Below are 20,243 nucleotides of genomic sequence, written 5' to 3' on the forward strand. Positions count from 1 at the left end.
ACTTGTGTGAAAATCTGATGATGTTTTAGGTCATATTTATGCAGAAATATAGAAAATTTGAAAGGGTTCACAAACTTTCAAGCACCACTGTAACTACATACGCTACGGCATGGCCACGTGGTCTGGCTCAGCCAATCAGAGTGTGAGAATCTATCACCAAATATGGCCTCGCTTCTGGTCATGCTAGACCCGAATCGAAAACAATTTCATGGTGAAATAATTGGATGGGCAGCAGAGATGATATAAATCGCATGAACATTAGAAGGCAAGGTTGTTTTTTCTGGGAGAAAACCACCGGTCGCCAGCGCTTTTGGACATCTCTGCATTAATTGTTCATGTTAGGGAACATCCCTGAACCAATCTTTTGATTACGTTCATTATGTCTTATATTAAATATAGTTAGGTTTTTTTTTCTTCTTTTTTTTTTATCAGACATCTAGTTTTTAGGTTTGTTTACCTGACATGTTTCGACGTACGACTGTCGTCTTCCTCAGAGTGTCACCGGATGTTATTGGTGACGCATCTTTTATCAGCTGATGTTTCCGAAGTAGTGACATTACCATACATTAGGGGAATAACTGAACGCATTCAAAGAGTAATGAGGAAACACAACATTAACACACCTGTCAAACCACACACAACACTCCGTCAGATCCTGGTTCATCCCAAAGACAGAATACATCCGGACAACAGATGCAACACCATATATGAGATTCCATGTCAATTATGCAATAAAACTTACATCGGGGAGACAGGAAGGAGCTTCACCACAAGGAAAAATGAACATAAGAAAAAGAGTGCGAAAAGGAGACAGCTACAAGACAAACCCGAACAATAAAAGAAAAGGCACAACAGGAAAATTATAAGTCAGCTATAACAGATCACTGCAAAAGGGAAAATCATATTATGGACTGGGGGAATGCCAGAGTCATCCGCACAGAAGATAATAAACATCAGCGCTGGATCAGGGAGGCCATGGAGATCCGTAAGCGAAGCCCGAGGACCATCAACCGAGATGAGGGAGCGTACATGCTCTCCCATACCTGGAGTGCCATCTTGCAGGGGACGAACAGACAGTAGAAGGCGTGACCGACCTGTCAAACCAGACAGGAAGGCCACGCCTTCGGAAACATCAGCTGATAAAAGATGCATCACCAATAACATCCGGTGACACTCTGAGGAAGACGATAGTCGTACGTCGAAACATGTCAGGTAAACAAACCTAAAAACTAGATGTCTGATAAAAAAGAAAAAAAAAAAAACCTAACTATATCCCTGAACCAAGTTTCTGTCATTACTTGTTTTATAAACACTCCTTCTTTTACCAGGCTATCCTTTTTTCTGTTGAATCAACTTATGTTACCAAGAATCTGGAAAGATCTGAAGACCTAAAGTTGTACTGACACTGGAGATTCGTTCCATAAATAAACATTAAGTACATTTTTCTCCTTATAGAAAGCTTCACTATATCAAAAAAGATAGATATCTCATCTCGTTATCTGTAGCCGCTTTATCCTGTCCTACAGGGTCGCAGGCAAGCTGGAGCCTATCCCAGCTGACTACGGGCGAAAGACGGGGTACACCCTGGACAAGTCGCCAGGTCATCACAGGGCTGACACATAGACACAGACAACCATTCACACTCACATTCACACCTACGGTCAATTTAGAGTCACCAGTTAACCTAACCTGCATGTCTTTGGACTGTGGGGGAAACCGGAGCACCCTGAGGAAACCCATGGGGACAACATGCAAACTCCGCACAGAAAGGCCCTCGCCGGCCACGGGGCTCAAACCCGGACCTTCTTGCTGTGAGGCGACAGCGCTAACCACTACACCACCGTGCCGCCCAAAAGATACATATGTTTTCCTTATTAAATCACAACAGGTTTTTAACCTGTTGATTAATTATTAGATTATGTGGGGTGTCCGCTATACAAGTCCCTGTGAATGAGCGGTTACTATAGAAACGAGAACGTATTAGAATTGGGGCATTACTATATATAAACACACACTCAGTGTTGGAGTCGAGTCACTAAACCTTGAGTCCAAGTCCAGTCTCGAGTCCCCAGTGTTCAAGTCATTAAAAAAAAAATTTCAAGTCGAGTCCACTATTGATCCGAGTCAAGTCCGGGAACAAGACTCCAACCGCACCATGTGACGGTGTCTGTTTCAGCACCATTAACATCAGTTTGTTCCTGAACATGACGTATGAACAGGTGAATGTGCTTCTCTTTATCAGGGAGTGCGAAGTATTCTGTCAGAGATGGTTGGGAGACGGATGTAAGTGCAAAAGGTGTGTTTATTAATACAAGTGAAGACGGTAAACAATCCAGAACAGCAAGCAAAATCATAACAGTGAAACAGGCAGAATCAAAGACGAGAAACAGGAAATCAGGGATCAGGAAACCAAACAAGGAAATAAGGCTCGGTAATGTATCAGCAACGCAACTCAATACTTCGCAAAGTAAGTGTGTTTTCACAGTTTTTATATCGGCGCGCTGATTGCGCCTTAATCCTGTGCAGGTGCGAGTTGTTTATAGCGCGCATGCGAGAGTCCGCTTGGTGCGCACGTTGTCCGGAGTATGCCCGAGAGTCTATCTGATGCACGCGCCAAAGGGCACAGGTGTGACACTCTTGCACGAAATTAGTATAAAAATTAACGTAGATATAAATATCTTCTGCCAAATTATTATGGCAGGGCGGCACGGTGGTGTAGTGGTTAGCGCTGTCGCCTCACAGCAAGAAGGTCCGGGTTCGAGCCCCGTGGCCGGCGAGGGCCTTTCTGTGTGGAGTTTGCATGTTCTCCCCGTGTCCGCGTGGGTTTCCTCCGGGTGCTCCGGTTTCCCCCACAGTCCAAAGACATGCAGGTTAGGTTAACTGGTGACTCTAAATTGAGCGTAGGTGTGAATGTGAGTGTGAATGGTTGTCTGTGTCTATGTGTCAGCCCTGTGATGACCTGGTGACTTGTCCAGGGTGTACCCCGCCTTTTGCCCGTAGTCAGCTGGGATAGGCTCCAGCTTGCCTGCAACCCTGTAGAACAGGATAAATCAGCTAGAGATAATGAGATGAGGTGTGCCTCGTCAAAAGTTAAGTAGTGGACGAGTTTCTTGCCTTCTTAATGCATTTGAGATCATCAAACAGTAAATAATAAAATATAAATAATAAAATAGCCCTGTTCCACAACTGTAATGATCCATATTATGTCATGAACCGCTCAACTAAGTAAAGAGGAACGACGTCCATCATTACTTGAAGACATGAAGTGACTTTTAATTAATAAAATTAAAGAAGAATTGAATTAGAAGGTGTGTCCAAAGATTTGACTGGTAGTGGTTTGAGAGGTGTATTAATGAGAAAGGTAGATTAGCATCATAGCTGTAGTGCAAAAACCAACAAAACAAACTTCCGACACCATCAGACTCTATAGATTAAACTTTAACTGAAGCTTGTCGAAACTGATCAGCGATCGAGTCCTTTTCAGATGAATAACTACAACCCCAATTCCAAAATAAATTGGGACACTGTGTAAAACATACATAAAAACAGAATGCGATGATTTCAAAATCATGAAAGCCCTATATTTCCTTGAAAATAGTACAAAGACAACATATCAAATGTTGAAACTGAGAAATTTAATTGTTTTTTTGAAAAATATATGCTCATTTTGAATTTGATGTCAGCAACACGTTTCAGAAAAGTTGGGACGGGGCAACAAAAGAATTAAAAAGTTGTGTAAATGCTTAAAAAAATAACTTGGTGAATTGGCAACAGGTCAGTAAGATGATTGAAATTATATATGGCATGTTACAAAAAATAAAGAAAAAAATCCGAGTCCTCGTCTCCAATTTACGAGTCCAAATGCAGTTAATGCACAAGTCCGAGTCATCAGTGCTCAAGTCCAAGTCGAGTCATGAGTCCTTAAAATTAGGCCATGAGTCAGACTTGAGTACTACAAGCCTGCACACACTACTGTTAACTGCTGTTGAAATGTGCTGGGGCCGAGGTTTACGTATATTTGTTTATGGCCCGGTCACACCACCCGAACTTTGCTGGAGCGTTCCTTGAACGGTAGGGAGGGGGGGCCGAATTTCAACAACGCTCATCACCGCGCACAAAATGGGAAAAAAAATCGAAAACACGGGTGTTGGCTTAGCGGTGCACCGCTGAAGCCGGCGTTGCTTTAGCGTTGGTTTAGCGGTAGCGAGCGTTGGTTTAGCGGTGATGCGAGCGTTGGTATAGCGGCGTTCTGCGCATGCGGGCTTTGGCTCGGTGGGGGTATAAAGTTGGTTTAGCACCAATCATAGCAAGTCTCTCAGCATCCATGGTGATACAGTTTTACTGTAACTTTGAGCAAATTCGATATAGATGAGGTCTGAACTCAACGGTAGCTCGATTCCAAATGAGCTCCTGGTCCATTTCTCCCGTATTTATAGCCAAATTCTGGTCCCGCTCCGACACCTCTATACCAACGCCAAACCAAAGTTCATCGCCGCCATGGATAGCTGCTTCAACGCCCAACGCCGTTCCAGCAACCCCGTGTCCGCTCGTAAAACGCTTACAACCGCTCCACCGAAGTTTGTGCAACGTTTAATCACCGCCTGGGCAACGCTGGCGAAGCAGCGGTGGTCCAGCGTTCAAGATTTCTGCGTTGGCCTAGCGGACCCAAGCGTCCACGAACTTGCGTCTAGCGGTGCCAAACTTTGACTGGGCGTCGGTGGAGCGGGGGTGAACTTTGCCGGGGCGGAAAATTGCCCCCTCCTCACCGCTCGCAATATTTTGTGCAGCTCAAAACTTTCGGAGCGGTAGGAGGGCCCCTCGAGAAACATCAGCGGTGGCCGAGCGTATACGGCGTTGCTTTAACGGGGGCCAACTTTTGTTAAACGGTGGTGAACGGTTACGAGCGGTGATGAATTTTTTTCACCGCTCCAGGAACGCTCCAGCAAAGTTCGGGCGGTGTGACCGGGCCATTAAAGGGATAGTTCGGGATTTTTGACATGAATCTGTATGGCATCCCCATCAACAGTGTCGTGCAAACACACTGACTTACCCCCGACAGCATCCTGTGAGTCCAGTTCTTGTCCAGTTTTGGTCCAGACGAAAGTAGTCCGGCAAGTTTGTTGGGGTCACGAAAGTAAAACGTTTTTCGTCTCAAAACAGTATGTGTTCAAAAGAGTGATATATTTGCATCACAAAACCGTTGCCAAATAAAAAGTCAAAACACAACGTTGCTAGCAGCTAGCTCTAGCTGATTCTTGAAAGCCTGTTCGCTTGAAAGCATGGCGGTACAACTTTGTTCTTACCTGGGGTGCAGGGACAGCAGCTTTCTTCAAAACCCGTTTCTTCCTCAGTCCTGGGCATGAAGAAACATAGTCGTCGTCGCTGAAGTGCGCACCGCAAACACGAAGCTTTTTTACCTTTGCCTGTTTGGAGTCCACATGGAAGCCCAGAGCAACAAGCCAAAGTTTCCTCAGTGACACGTCCGTCATGGGAAAACGGTGAAATGTGTGCGGAGATTCAGCCACATCTTTGTTGCTACAGCCTGGATAGTCGCAAGTGCGCACCATTTTCACAAATATATTATTGTATAGGTTATAGAAGGTGATAAATTTGTCGCTGTTCTTGCTCTCAAATTAGCTTGTTAGCGCCGCTGATCTGAACTCCTAATCACTGCCAAACAATGGGAAAGGTGTTGATTCCTGCGCAGATGTCAACATGACAGCGCGCAGTGATACCGAGGGAGACAAAATATAGCGCCAAATAACTGCGAGGTCTGACTTTTTATTTGGCAACGGTTTTGTGATGCAAATATATCACTCTTTTGAACACGTACTGTTTTGAGAAGAAAAACGTTTTGCTTTCGTGACCCCAACAAACTTGCCGGACTACTTTCGTCTGGACCAAAACTAGACAAGAACTGGACTCTCAGGATGCTGTCGGGGGTAAGTCAGTGTATTTGCACGACACTGTTGACGGGGATGCCATACAGATTCATGTCAAAAATCCCGAACTATTGCTTTAAAATGCCCAGTGGTAAGGTGTCTTTGTAGAGAGAAATTGTATTCAGAAGTGTGTGTCGTGCATTCGCAGGGCTACGGTTGTGGCAGTCGCTGCTTTCCTTGATGCCTTTCAGAAGGTCGCAGACTTGGCCACAGGCAGCAGAGGTAATAAAGCATACACACGCACAAACACAAATACACCCGGACTCACTGATATTAACATGTGTTTTCTTGCTCCGTTTCCTTTCCTGTCTCATCAACAATTGGCTCTGCTCCACCGACACCTCACGCACTCAAATGAACAGCTCAAACGTACACAGTTCTACTTCCACTCAATGAAGTTGATGAGTTAAGACATGTCCAGAGTCTGAGGTGCGCCCCTTTTAAGTTTCACACTCGAGCTATAAGCATGGTGTTCTGAGCAAACTGCGTGCCTCAGACAAAACCTGTTCGGAAAACTGACGTCTGGTCCCGAATACTGGTTTGTGTTTGTGGTCACCTCCTGTCAGTCATTTTACAGACAATACCCAGGCCACCTAAAATTCTGCGGGCGGAGCTTTATGAATGTGGGTGGGAATCGTTCAAACGATGAACCCACCTACAGTGGTGCTTGAAAGTTTGTGAACCCTTTAGAATTGTCTATATTTCTGCATAAATATGACCTAAGACATCATCAGATTTTCACACAAGTCCTAAAAGTAGATAAAGAGAACCCAGTTAAACAAATGAGACAAAAATATTATACTTGGTCACTTATTTATTGAGGAAAATGATCCAATGTTACATATCTGTGAGTGGCAAAAGTATGTGAACCTCTAGGATTAGCAGTTAATTTGAAGGTGAAATTAGAGTCAGGTGTTTTCAATCAACGGGATGACAATCAGGTGTGAGTGGGCACCCTGTTTTATTTAAAGAACAGGGATCTATCAAAGTCTGATCTTCACAAGACATGTTTGTGGAAGTGTATCATGGCACGAACAAAGGAGATTTCTGAGGACCTCAGAAAAAGCGTTGTTGATGCTCATCAGGCTGGAAAAGGTTACAAAACCATCTCTAAAGAGTTTGGACTCCACCAATCCACAGTCAGACAGATTGTGTACAAATGGAGGAAATTCAAGACCATTGTTACCCTCCCCGGGAGTGGTCGACCAACAAAGATCACTCCAAGAGCAAGGCGTGTAATAGTCGGCGAGGTCGCAAAGGATCCCTGGGTAACTTCTAAGCAACTGAAGGCCTCTCTCACATTGGCTAATGTTAATGTTCATGAGTCCACCATCAGGAGAACACTGAACAACAATGGTGTGCATGACAGGGTTGCAAGGAGAAAGCCACTGCTCTCCAAAAAGAACATTGCTGCTCGTCTGCAGTTTGCTAAAGATCATGTGGACAAGCTAGAAGGCTATTGGAAAAATGTTTTGTGAACGGATGAGACCAAAATAGAACTTTTTGGTTTAAATGAGAAGCGTTATGTTTGGAGAAAGGAAAACACTGCATTCCAGCATAAGAACCTTATCCCGTCTGTGAAACATGGTGGTGGTAGTATCATGGTTTGGGTCTGTTTTGCTGCATCTGGGCCAGGACGGCTTGCCATCATTGATGGAACAATGAATTCTGAATTATACCAGCGAATTCTAAAGGAAAATGTCAGGACATCTGCCCATGAACTGAATCTCAAGAGAAGGTGGGTCATGCAGCAAGACAATGACCCTAAGCACACAAGTCGTTCTACCAAAGAATGGTTAAAGAAGAATAAAGTTAATGTTTTGGAATGGCCAAGTCAAAGTCCTGACCTTAATCCAATGGAAATGTTGTGGAAGGACCTGAAGTGAGCAGTTCATGTGAGGAAACCCACCAACATCCCAGAGTTGAAGCTGTTCTGTACGGAGGAATGGGCTAAAATTCCTCCAAGCCGGTGTGCAGGACTGATCAACAGTTACCGCAAACGTTTAGTTGAAGTTATTGCTGCACAAGGGGGTCACACCAGATACTGAAAGCAAAGGTTCACATACTTTTGCAACTCACTTTCAAGCACCACTGTACCTTTTAGAGACCTAATCAGACATTCGTCAGTTGATGGACCTTTTCACTTTTGCTCGAGGTGTTCATCTAAACTCATGCCACTCTATAGAACAGGACACTGTGTGTGTGTGAGAGAGTTATTTTAAACTAAGATATGCAAATGAGGTGTGGAGAACTCTTTTGCAAGTGAGGTGTGGCTATGAAGCACAGCTACCACACTGACTAGTCCAAATCACAAGCAAGGAAATACAGAAGGAAGCGCCACGGCCATTTCACTCACTGCTTTGTTTGTGTGTGTGTGTGTGTGTGTGTGTGTGTGGTGCGAGCGCTCTCTCTCTCTCTGTCTTTCCATGCACACTGTTAATTAGTGATGAGGATCCTGAAACCAGAGCTCATTAGAGTAAATCAAACAGCATCATTTAACAGGATGAGACCAGTAAAGAACAACAGGACCACCATCTGCCCACCTGAGGCTCCTGTACACGAGCTGCTCAACCCCCTGATGGACATGAAGTTTGTGTCTCAAATTATTCAATACCAGGGGTTAGGGTAGACCCAAAATCAGGGTAGCTACGACAAGATTAACATTAGGAGGTTACATGCTACGAAGTACACTAGTGTTACGAATTCAATTCAACATCATGTGAAAAAAAAAAAGTTTGGCCAGTGTTTGCTTCGAAATAGTTCATGAGCAAATGGTTACTTGCGAGAACCAAGTGGGCGTGGCTCATCTCGCTTAAGGCCCGGTCCCACTGGCCGATGGACACAAAACGTATGCAAAAAGGACACAGCGGATGAGCAAAATTTCGGGGGTGGCTCTATCCGTTTTCATCCGCTCCAGAAAAGGACAAAATTGGCGAAAATTTGCGAAAACAGAACGGAAAAGAACGGACGTGGGTAGTATATAGCGGGGATGTTAAACGCATGTTCATAGGAAGCCTAGCGGATGAAAGCGGATGGAAGTGGATGACAGCTCCGAAGGGGTTACCGGTGATAACTGAGAAGTGGACGCATAGCAGAAAGAGCGGATGCATAGCGGATGAAGGGGATGCATCACGTACGCCTAACGGAAACAAAGGGGATGTTGCGCGGATGTATATCGGATGCAGACCGTTCACTGCGCATGCGGGGGGTATGAATTGCGTCTGCTCCGCGGATATAAAGGGATGCAGCACGCACGCCGTCAGCATAAAGCGGAAAGACGTGCTGGCGGCTACATCGAGAGATCCAGATGATTTTCTCCCCCTTTCTATACAAAATATCGATTGTCCGCTAGGTGTCCTTCTACATACTCTAGACATACTCCAGACATCCTAAATATACGAGATACATCCCAGATATAAACGCTTTGTCCGTTTTGAATACTTTATATACGAGATGCATACGCTTACATCCTTTCTATTTCCGTGCTACTAACGATGAATAGACGTTTCATGTACCTTATCTTTCCTCCCTCTTTCCGTTTTCAGCTGCAGCGGATGTGAGTTGCGAGGATGCCCAGAGGATGCAGAGAGGATACAGCAGACGTTTAACGGATGATAACGGACATAGAACGTTTGTTGCTCGTATATGTCGCGGATTTACATCGTACACGGCGGAAAGTTCATCCGTTCTAAAAGTTTTGTGCAGCTCAAAACTTTTTGCGTGGATGAAATCACAGTGGACGGATGCTCGATGGATAGAGCGTATGAAGCACGTATGCAATGAGTACACAACGGATGCATAGCGTTTTCCAACGGATGGCAAAGATTTTTTTACGTTTTACATCCTCTTTGCATCTGTAAGTGCAGTGGGACCGGACCTTTATAGTGTATGTAAGCTTCACGGTCACCAAGCCCAAGGCCGATCCCTCACACGTCCCTCCAACGCAGATTTTATTCAAAACATTCAATTCACACATGATTGGTCTCACTACTGCAGCTTGTAATAGACTGGACATGGTCATGTCAATCATCCAAGCTCATTAGAATACTAGGCCACGCCCACAGTGCTCAGATCTATCCGTTTGGTTTGATCACATTTCTGTGAGTCGGCAAAGATCTTTAAATAATATTGGCTGGCGCCGAGTGGTCTATCAGATATCTTCCATTCAGCTAGTATGATACTGAACGAGTCGAAGACGAGTAGTTGAATGGAATATATCTGATATACCATGAAAAAAGCCATTTATTATTATTATACATACACACTCTCTTCATATCAGCATTCTCAAAGGCCAGTGCTAGCTTACCCACAACTCTGTGCTGTTAGTGCAGCAGTCCCGTTACCTTCCAGCTGGTGTAGCAGTAGTGTTAGCGAAGGCCAATGCTAGCTTACCCACGACTCGGTGCTGTTAGTGCAGCAGTCCCGTTACCTTCCAGCTGGTGTAGCAGTAGTGTTAGCGAAGGCCAATGCTAGCTTACCCACGACTCGGTGCTGTTAGTGCAGCAGTCCCGTTACCTTCCAGCTGGTGTAGCAGTAGTGTTAGCGAAGGCCAATGCTAGCTTACCCACAACTCTGTGCTGTTAGCGCGGCAGTCCCGTTACCTTCCAGCTGGTGTAGCAGTAGTGTTAGCGAAGGCCAATGCTAGCTTACCCACAACTCTGTGCTGTTAGCGTGGCAGTCCCGTTACCTTCCAGCTGGTGTAGCAGTAGTGTTAGCGAAGGCCAATGCTAGCTTACCCACGACTCTGTGTTGTTAGCGCGGCAGTCCCGTTACCTTCCAGCTGGTGTAGCAGTAGTGTTAGCGAAGGCCAATGCTAGCTTACCCACAACTCTGTGCTGTTAGCGTGGCAGTCCCGTTACCTTCCAGCTGGTGTAGCAGTAGTGTTAGCGAAGGCCAATGCTAGCTTACCCACAACTCTGTGCTGTTAGCGCGGCAGTCCCGTTACCTTCCAGCTGGTGTAGCAGTAGTGTTAGCGAAGGCCAATGCTAGCTTACCCACAACTCTGTGCTGTTAGCGTGGCAGTCCCGTTACCTTCCAGCTGGTGTAGCAGTAGTGTTAGCGAAGGCCAATGCTAGCTTACCCACAACTCTGTGCTGTTAGCACAGCAGTCCCGTTACCTTCCAGCTGGTGTAGCAGTAGTGTTAGCGAAGGCCAATGCTAGCTTACCCACGACTCGGTGCTGTTAGTGCGGCAGTCCCGTTACCTTCCAGCTGGTGTAGCAGTAGTGTTAGCGAAGGCCAATGCTAGCTTACCCACGACTCGGTGCTGTTAGTGCAGCAGTCCCGTTACCTTCCAGCTGGTGTAGCAGTAGTGTTAGCGAAGGCCAATGCTAGCTTACCCACAACTCTGTGCTGTTAGCGCGGCAGTCCCGTTACCTTCCAGCTGGTGTAGCAGTAGTGTTAGCGAAGGCCAATGCTAGCTTACCCACAACTCTGTGCTGTTAGCGTGGCAGTCCCGTTACCTTCCAGCTGGTGTAGCAGTAGTGTTAGCGAAGGCCAATGCTAGCTTACCCACGACTCGGTGCTGTTAGTGCAGCAGTCCCGTTACCTTCCAGCTGGTGTAGCAGTAGTGTTAGCGAAGGCCAATGCTAGCTTACCCACGACTCGGTGCTGTTAGTGCAGCAGTCCCGTTACCTTCCAGCTGGTGTAGCAGTAGTGTTAGCGAAGGCCAATGCTAGCTTACCCACAACTCTGTGCTGTTAGCGCGGCAGTCCCGTTACCTTCCAGCTGGTGTAGCAGTAGTGTTAGCGAAGGCCAATGCTAGCTTACCCACAACTCTGTGCTGTTAGCGTGGCAGTCCCGTTACCTTCCAGCTGGTGTAGCAGTAGTGTTAGCGAAGGCCAATGCTAGCTTACCCACGACTCTGTGCTGTTAGCGCGGCAGTCCCGTTACCTTCCAGCTGGTGTAGCAGTAGTGTTAGCGAAGGCCAATGCTAGCTTACCCACAACTCTGTGCTGTTAGCGTGGCAGTCCCGTTACCTTCCAGCTGGTGTAGCAGTAGTGTTAGCGAAGGCCAATGCTAGCTTACCCACGACTCTGTGCTGTTAGCGCGGCAGTCCCGTTACCTTCCAGCTGGTGTAGCAGTAGTGTTAGCGAAGGCCAATGCTAGCTTACCCACAACTCTGTGCTGTTAGCGTGGCAGTCCCGTTACCTTCCAGCTGGTGTAGCAGTAGTGTTAGCGAAGGCCAATGCTAGCTTACCCACGACTCTGTGCTGTTAGCGCGGCAGTCCCGTTACCTTCCAGCTGGTGTAGCAGTAGTGTTAGCGAAGGCCAATGCTAGCTTACCCACGACTCGGTGCTGTTAGCGTGGCAGTCCCGTTACCTTCCAGCTGGTGTAGCAGTAGTGTTAGCGAAGGCCAATGCTAGCTTACCCACGACTCGGTGCTGTTAGCGTGGCAGTCCCGTTACCTTCCAGCTGGTGTAGCAGTAGTGTTAGCGAAGGCCAATGCTAGCTTACCCATGACTCTGTGCTGTTAGCGCGGCAGTCCCGTTACCTTCCAGCTGGTGTAGCAGTAGTGTTAGCGAAGGCCAATGCTAGCTTACCCACGACTCTGTGCTGTTAGCGCGGCAGTCCCGTTACCTTCCAGCTGGTGTAGCAGTAGTGTTAGCGAAGGCCAATGCTAGCTTACCCACGACTCGGTTCTGTTAGCGAGGCAGCACAGTTACCTTCCAGCCAGCGTAGCAGTAGCATTAGCAAAGGCCAACGCTAGCTTACCCATGACTCAGTGCTGTTAGCGTTGCAGTCCTGTTATCTTCCAAACAGCGTTGCAGTAGCATTAGCAAAGGCCAATGCTAGCTTACCCACGACTCTGTGCTGTTAGCGCGGCAGTCCCGTTACCTTCCAGCTGGTGTAGCAGTAGTGTTAGCGAAGGCCAATGCTAGCTTACCCACAACTCTGTGCTGTTAGTGCAGCAGTCCCGTTACCTTCCAGCTGGTGTAGCAGTAGTGTTAGCGAAGGCCAATGCTAGCTTACCCACGACTCGGTGCTGTTAGCGAGGCAGCACAGTTACCTTCCAGCCAGCGTAGCAGTAGCATTAGCAAAGGCCAACGCTAGCTTACCCATGACTCAGTGCTGTTATCGTTGCAGTCCTGTTATCTTCCAAACACCGTTGCAGTAGCATTAGCGAAGGCCAATGCTAGCTTACCCACGACTCGGTGCTGTTAGCACGGCAGCACAGTTACCTTCCAGCTGGTGTAGCAGTAGTGTTAGCGAAGGCCAATGCTAGCTTACCCACGACTCGGTGCTGTTAGCGCAGCAGTCCCGTTACCTTCCAGCCAGCGTAGCAGTAGCATTAGCAAAGGCCAATGCTAGCTTACCCACGACTCGGTGCTGTTAGCACGGCAGCACAGTTACCTTCCAGCCAGCGTAGCAGTAGTGTTAGCGAAGGCCAAGGCTAGCTTACCCGCAACTCGGTGCTGTTAGCGCGGCAGCACAGTTACCTTCCAGCCAGTGTAGTGTTCATGAAGGCCAACGCTAGCACAGTCAAGCCAAATGTTATTATTATTATTATTATTATTATTATTATTATTATTTTCCCTGTGTAATTTTACTTGGTTACTTTTAAATTCAACATCGACAACTACACACAACAGAGCGACCTGGCAGCCAAAATTTCCTCAAAAGCTTCCACTTTTAACAAAGCAAACCTCGTGGTCATGTTCGCTTACAAATTGTTACAGCAGAAGTTTTACGTCTCCGACGTGTCTCTTTTCCAGTTTTTCGATGTCTGTTGGTATGTTTTGTTTTTTTTTTCTCTTGTAAATATGCGTGAAGAATATATAATGAAGTTTTGGTAGCCTTTCAGGTGTTCAGCACCTCTTCAGTTTAAGTTTTTAGTTTGTTTATTTATTTAGTGCTTAATCCTAGCACTGTACGAGCCTCGTCTTCTCTCTTTCCCGGCCGACAAAGAAATGATTCTGCGCATGCGCAGCAGAAAAGTTTTGTTATTGGCTCTTTGCGTGCGCTCCGATGTGTGACGTCGTGTTGTCTTGACAACACGCAATATTATAAGAATATATAACATATTATAACAGTATTGCACACTCCTTCTCCATTGGGGAGAGTGGCGTAATACATGGAGGATAACAGTATTGCATGCCGTCAGTAAACCTGCTAGAAGGGAATAGAATGCATGTTTTTGTTCCATGGAAAAAGTGGCCCGTATTTATAATAATTTATAATATTTCATATTTTCATGAACATGCTAATGTTGAATTTATCTGGAGGATGAAATCAGTTGTGATTAAGCGACTGTCATTAGCAAAACCTGAAATAAAGACTCAGGTGAAGTTGCACGGCTGATCCTCCTTTTTTTATTTTTATTTTTTATTTTTTTTAAACAAGGTCATTTCACACAGGACTGTAAGTGTAATGTAGAACTACAGTATGCTGGCTATGATTAGACCTCGCACGTGTGTGCATTCTGTGTGTATGCTTGGTGTGTGTGTATTTATGTCTACGTGTTGGTGTCAGAATTCCTGCTTACATTATTTATAGAGAGAATATGAGACACTTCATACTGTCTGACCCATACGCAGGAGGAAGGCCCCTCTGCACACACACACACACAGCCTGCATTTCTGAGCTGCCAGGGATGAGCTGTGTGTGTGTGGAGGTCCCCCAGCTGTCCTCCTGAAAGGTCAGTGCACAGCATGAACCACGTTAGCGCCTCCTAGCGCTGTTTCGTGTGTGTGTGCGCGCACTCGTGTGGGTGAATGTCATAACTCCAAAGAATGTGCATCACCTACTTCAGATGCATTATCATCAGGCTTCGACACAGTCTGAAGGCGAGCTGTGAGTGCAAAAAAGCTGACAATCCTAACACACACACACACACACACACACACACACACACACACACACACACACTTGGAAATGTCACACACTGACATTAAACACACACTCAGCAATTAATGTTGGACTCGGGGGAACTGTGCCCACTGAAGCTTCCAGAGAAAGAGGTGTGTGTGTGTGTGTGTGTGTGTGTGTGTGTGTGTGTGTGTGTGTGTGTGTGTGTGTGTGCGCGTGCGCATGCATGCATGTGTGTGTGTGTGTTGGAGAAGGGAGGTGCTGCTGCATTGCAGTGATCCACACAGGCCCAGTATCACTACTATTTATACAGAGAGTGTGTGTGAGAGACAGAGTGAGAGACAGGTTGACTCGTTTGCTGTATAGACTGCAGCAATATTTATAGATTGGGGTCAGAAGAGCAGTGAGGTGTCTCTGGGATTTCTCTCTCTCTCTCACACACACACACACACACACACACTGTCTACTGTCTTTCTGTTACAAAGTATGAAAAAGAGATAGATACTGTAGGTAGGTAGCTTGATAGATGGATGGATACTATAGATAGATAGATAGATAGATAGATAGATAGATAGATAGATAGATAGATAGATAGATACTGTAGCTAGAGAGAGAGAGATAATTCAAGTTGAAGACATAAGTTAAGCCAAAGGTGGATGAATGGATGGGTCAAGTTGAAGATAGATAGATAGATAGATAGATAGATAGATAGATAGATAGATAGATAGATAGATAGATACTGTAGCTAGAGAGAGAGAATTCAAGTTGAAGACAGAAGTTAAGTCAAAGGTGGATGAATGGATGGGTCAAGATGAAAGATAGATAGATAGATAGATAGATAGATAGATAGATAGATAGATAGATAGATACTGTCAGTAGGTAGATATGGTTGATAGATTTAATTCAATTTTATTTCTCGAGTACTTTTAACAATGGTAATTGTCACAAAGCAGCTTTACAGAAATACATTTCATATATACATTTTAGAGATATGAATTTATAATTTTATCCCAAATGAGCAAGCCAGAGGCAACATTGGTGAGGAAAACCTCCCTGAGATGACATGAGGAGGAGTCCTTGAAAGGACTCCGACTCAGAAGGGAACTCGTCCTCACCCGGGTGACACCAGATAGTGTGATTTATAAATAACTCGCTTCTATAATGGTGTGCTGTACAGTCAAAAAGTGCAGTTGTGTCAGCAGGAAATTCATTATAGTTTTAACATGGAGTATGTTCTGTTGACATTATCAGCTGTTCACTGATTGAGACTTGAGTGCAAAACTTTCATGACCACTGCAGTCAATCTTCCAGTCATCTTTAGACTGTCCATATGGGGCCATCCTTAGCAGGAGCAAAGTGATGAGAACTCCAACCAGAAGTAGGGCATCAGGATAGATGGGTCTGGCAGGTCTGGATAGAACAAGGGGTCATTGGTATCTCTGGAGTAGCATGTGGAGGGGGGGTGGAGAGAGAAGCATAGATTGTTAGGTGTGCTCATTGTCACGTCATGGCTAAGAACAGTGTACATTGTGAGCCAAGTGTAAGCAGGGACTCCAGCAAGACTAGCTATGACAGTACAACCCCGATTCCAAAAAAGTTGGGACAAAGTACCAATTGTAAATAAAAACGGAATGCAATAATTTACAAATCTCAAAAACTGATATTGTATTCACAATAGAACATAGACAACATATCAAATATTGAAAGTGAGACATTTTGAAATTTCATGCCAAATATTGGCTCATTTGAAATTTCATGACAGCAACACATCTCAAAAAAGTTGGGACAGGGGCAATAAGAGGCTGGAAAAGTTAAAGGTACAAAAAAGGAACAGCTGGAGGACCAAATTGCAACTCATTAGGTCAACTGGCAAGAGGTCATTAACATGACTGGGTATAAAAAGAGCATCTTGGAGTGGCAGCGGCTCTCAGAAGTAAAGATGGGAAGAGGATCACCAATCCCCCTAATTCTGCGCCGACAAATAGTGGAGCAATATCAGAAAGGAGTTCGACAGTGTAAAATTGCAAAGAGTTTGAACATATCATCATCTACAGTGCATAATATCATCAAAAGATTCAGAGAATCTGGAAGAATCTCTGTGCGTAAGGGTCAAGGCCGGAAAACCATACTGGGTGCCCGTGATCTTCGGGCCCTTAGACGGCACTGCATCACATACAGGCATGCTTCTGCATTGGAAATCACAAAATGGGCTCAGGAATATTTCCAGAGAACATTATCTGTGAACACAACTCGCCGTGCCATCCGCCGTCACCAGCTAAAACTCTATAGTTCAAAGAAGAAGCCGTATCTAAACATGATCCAGAAGCGCAGACGTCTTCTCTGGGCCAAGGCTCATTTAAAATGGACTGTGGCAAAGTGGAAAACTGTTCTGTGGTCAGACGAATCAAAATTTGAAGTTCTTTATGGAAATCAGGGACGCCGTGTCATTCGGACTAAAGAGGAGAAGGACGACCCAAGTTGTTATCAGCGCTCAGTTCAGAAGCCTGCATCTCTGATGGTATGGGGTTGCATTAGTGCATGCGGCATGGGCAGCTTACACATCTGGAAAGACACCATCAATGCTGAAAGGTATATCCAGGTTCTAGAGCAACATATGCTCCCATCCAGACGACGCCTCTTTCAGGGAAGATCTTGCATTTTCCAACATGACAATGCCAAACCACATACTGCATCAATTACAGCATCATGGCTGCGTAGAAGAAGGGTCCGGGTACTGAACTGGCCAGCCTGCAGTCCAGATCTTTCACCCATAGAAAACATTTGGCGCATCATAAAACGGAAGATACGACAAAAAAGACCTAAGACAGTTGAGCAACTAGAATCCTACATTAGACAAGAATGGGTTAACATTCCTCTCCCTAAACTTGAGCAACTTGTCTCCTCAGTCCCCAGACGTTTACAGACTGTTGTAAAGAGAAAAGGGGATGTCTCACAGTGGTAAACATGGCCTTGTCCCAACTTTTTTGAGATGTGTTGTTGTCATGAAATTTAAAATCACCTAATTTTTCTCTTTAAATGATACATTTTCTCAGTTTCAACATTTGATATGTCATCTATGTTCTATTCTAAATAAAATATGGAATTTTGAAACTTCCACATCATTGCATTCCGTTTTTATTTACAATTTGTACTTTGTCCCAACTTTTTTGGAATCGGGGTTGTATAACTAAAAGGGAGAGCCACACTCATAACCTGCCGTAAGTGTTTTGGACACGCACGGGTCGCAGGGTTTGGTAGCTCGCATCCGTGCCGCAGAGTCACGGTGAATCCAGGGGAAAGTTTGGGGGAGGAGTACGGGCAAAGTACTTGTCAAGTACAGGTTGCACGCCTGACTTCCTCGAGGTGTGGGAAAAATTGCGCAGTTAACCCGTGGAAAGCGTATGTCTGATGCACGTGATCAGTGAGTGTGGAGTGCGTGTGACTTACATTTTACCAGTTTCCTGCGCTAGGAGTACGGGCCACACTTGTGAAGCATGTGTGACGCACATGATAATTACTCATGACTTGCGTGTGACGCAAGCCAGGAGCGGGTATAAAACCAGCGTGTCTGCAGCATTCTGCAGCTGAAGAACAATGTCGCTTCATGCTGCTCCTCAGCTTCTATCATCTGCCTATAAGGGTCCAACTCCCTCAGTCGTTGCAGCGGTATGGCGACAGCCATCTTCTTCCCTTCTACAGTACAATGCTACATGTTATATGATCGGTTCCTTGGTTCCTCCCCAATATTTATACCCAGAGTCTTGCCCCTCGTGTCGCGTGCGGGTCGCGTGTGCTGCGCGCACGCCACACATAGGGTTAGAAAGTGAGATGTACTTCTGTCTTGCGGGCTGCACAAGTAGCAAGTGTGAAGTACTTGTGTAGTACTTCTGAGGCACGTCACTCGTACAATGACCATGCGTCACTCGTGCGTCTTACTGACATCGCAAAGCCCCTACTAGCCGCGCTGCTGACTTGATTCAGGCGTACAAAAGGAGTACAGGTCCCGTACATAGTGTATGCGTTCTTGATTTTTCACAAGACCTGTAGAATTTGCATGTGCAGGACCAAAAGTCTCCACGGCCAATCTGCGACCTTCTACTGCGCTGAACACACGCAAGTCTCAAGCATGGTTTTGCCAAATTTTTTACTGTAGACCGCCCGTAGTAGCACGTACAGTGGGTTGTGAGTGAGCCTTAACACACTGTAACATAAAGCAGCCAGCCAGTACACCATCAACAAACCTGAGTGAACATGCGAGAGTGGAGGGTGACAGCACCCATACATCCCAGTTTACCAAAACACACTATGCCTGAGGATCCTCCAGATCTACTCCTTTACCTCATAAACACTTAACAAAAGGCTTGACTAAACAGATGTGTTTTCAGCCTAGAACTGAACACTGAAGGGGTGTTCACATGGCACATATTTACATCGATGCTGCACCGATGTATTTTGTTGCGATATATCTTACACCGGTGTAAATTTTGTGGAGCATTCACACGTCGCAAACCTGCTTACTAGAGAGAAGCGTGTTAGCACTGGTGCAGCCCCACTTGTGTTCACACGGCAGTTTTTGCGACCGTGCTATACGATAGTAATAATGCAGAAATGAAATATGCGCATGCGTGAAAATGTACTTCCTTTTCCCGGTTGTCATGGCATCACCAAGCGCCCGGAAAACAACGTGGATGAAGACACCAGTGTTGCCAGATACTGCTGACGTTTCCCAGCCCCAAATATTTTCAAATCCGCCAAAATGCACTTAAAACCGCCCAATCTGGCAACACTGGAAGACACGCAGTTCTGTTGTTGTTGATATTCGCCATTTTGGAAGCGCAAAATACCAGGATGCAAATTATGCAATGCCCGTATGTAATCAACTCTCCTCACGCGTAGCGGGTCTACCCCTGTAGTAGCCTGGGAAATCCCATGCTGCTTTGCACAATCGTTCCGATCTGAAAAGACAGCATGGAAACTATGGTCTAAAGCAGGGGTGTCAAACCTGATCCATAAAGGGCCTTGTGGCTGCAGGTTTTCATTCCAGCCATGCAGCAGCACACCTGACTTGGCTCATTCAATCAACTGAACTGTCTTCACACAGTCAAATACTTGCAGCCACACCCACCCTTGATTAAAGGGTGGGTGTGTCAGTTGATTGAATAAGCCAAATCAGGGTGCTGCTGCATGGCTGGAATGAAAACCTGCAGCCACACGGCCCTTTATGGATCAGGTTTGACACCCCTGGTCTAAAGGCTCGCCTGAGTTAGGGAGCCAATCAGAGAGTGGGGGGAGGGGTGGAAAGACGGTGACGCGTACTACTAGACAAACGGAAGCTTGTAGTTTATTTGGGACTGTTTACGGATCACATTTAACATGGCGGCGAGCGATACGAACCAAACTTTCGATCAAGCTTTAGACACTGTTTGAATAGTTTAGAGCGAAAGTTTGTTTTAAAAAAAGAACAGCGTTTGGCGTTACAGTCTTTCTTCGTCT

At 45.7% G+C, this 20,243-nt stretch overlaps 1 protein-coding gene across 2 annotated transcripts in view; it reads left to right on the plus strand.

Annotated features, from left to right (window-relative positions):
* Positions 1–20,243, plus strand: part of LOC132882088 (protein MTSS 1-like) — a 115,221-nt gene that overhangs the window by 32,438 nt on the left and 62,540 nt on the right. For both annotated transcript variants that reach the window (XM_060915320.1, XM_060915321.1), the window contains exon 3: positions 6,091–6,164. In XM_060915320.1, coding sequence (XP_060771303.1) covers positions 6,091–6,164 — 74 coding nt within the window. The remainder of the gene's footprint in view (positions 1–6,090; positions 6,165–20,243) is intronic.

The sequence above is a fragment of the Neoarius graeffei genome, chromosome 2, assembly GCF_027579695.1.
Source record: "Neoarius graeffei isolate fNeoGra1 chromosome 2, fNeoGra1.pri, whole genome shotgun sequence".
Lineage (NCBI taxonomy): Eukaryota > Metazoa > Chordata > Actinopteri > Siluriformes > Ariidae > Neoarius > Neoarius graeffei.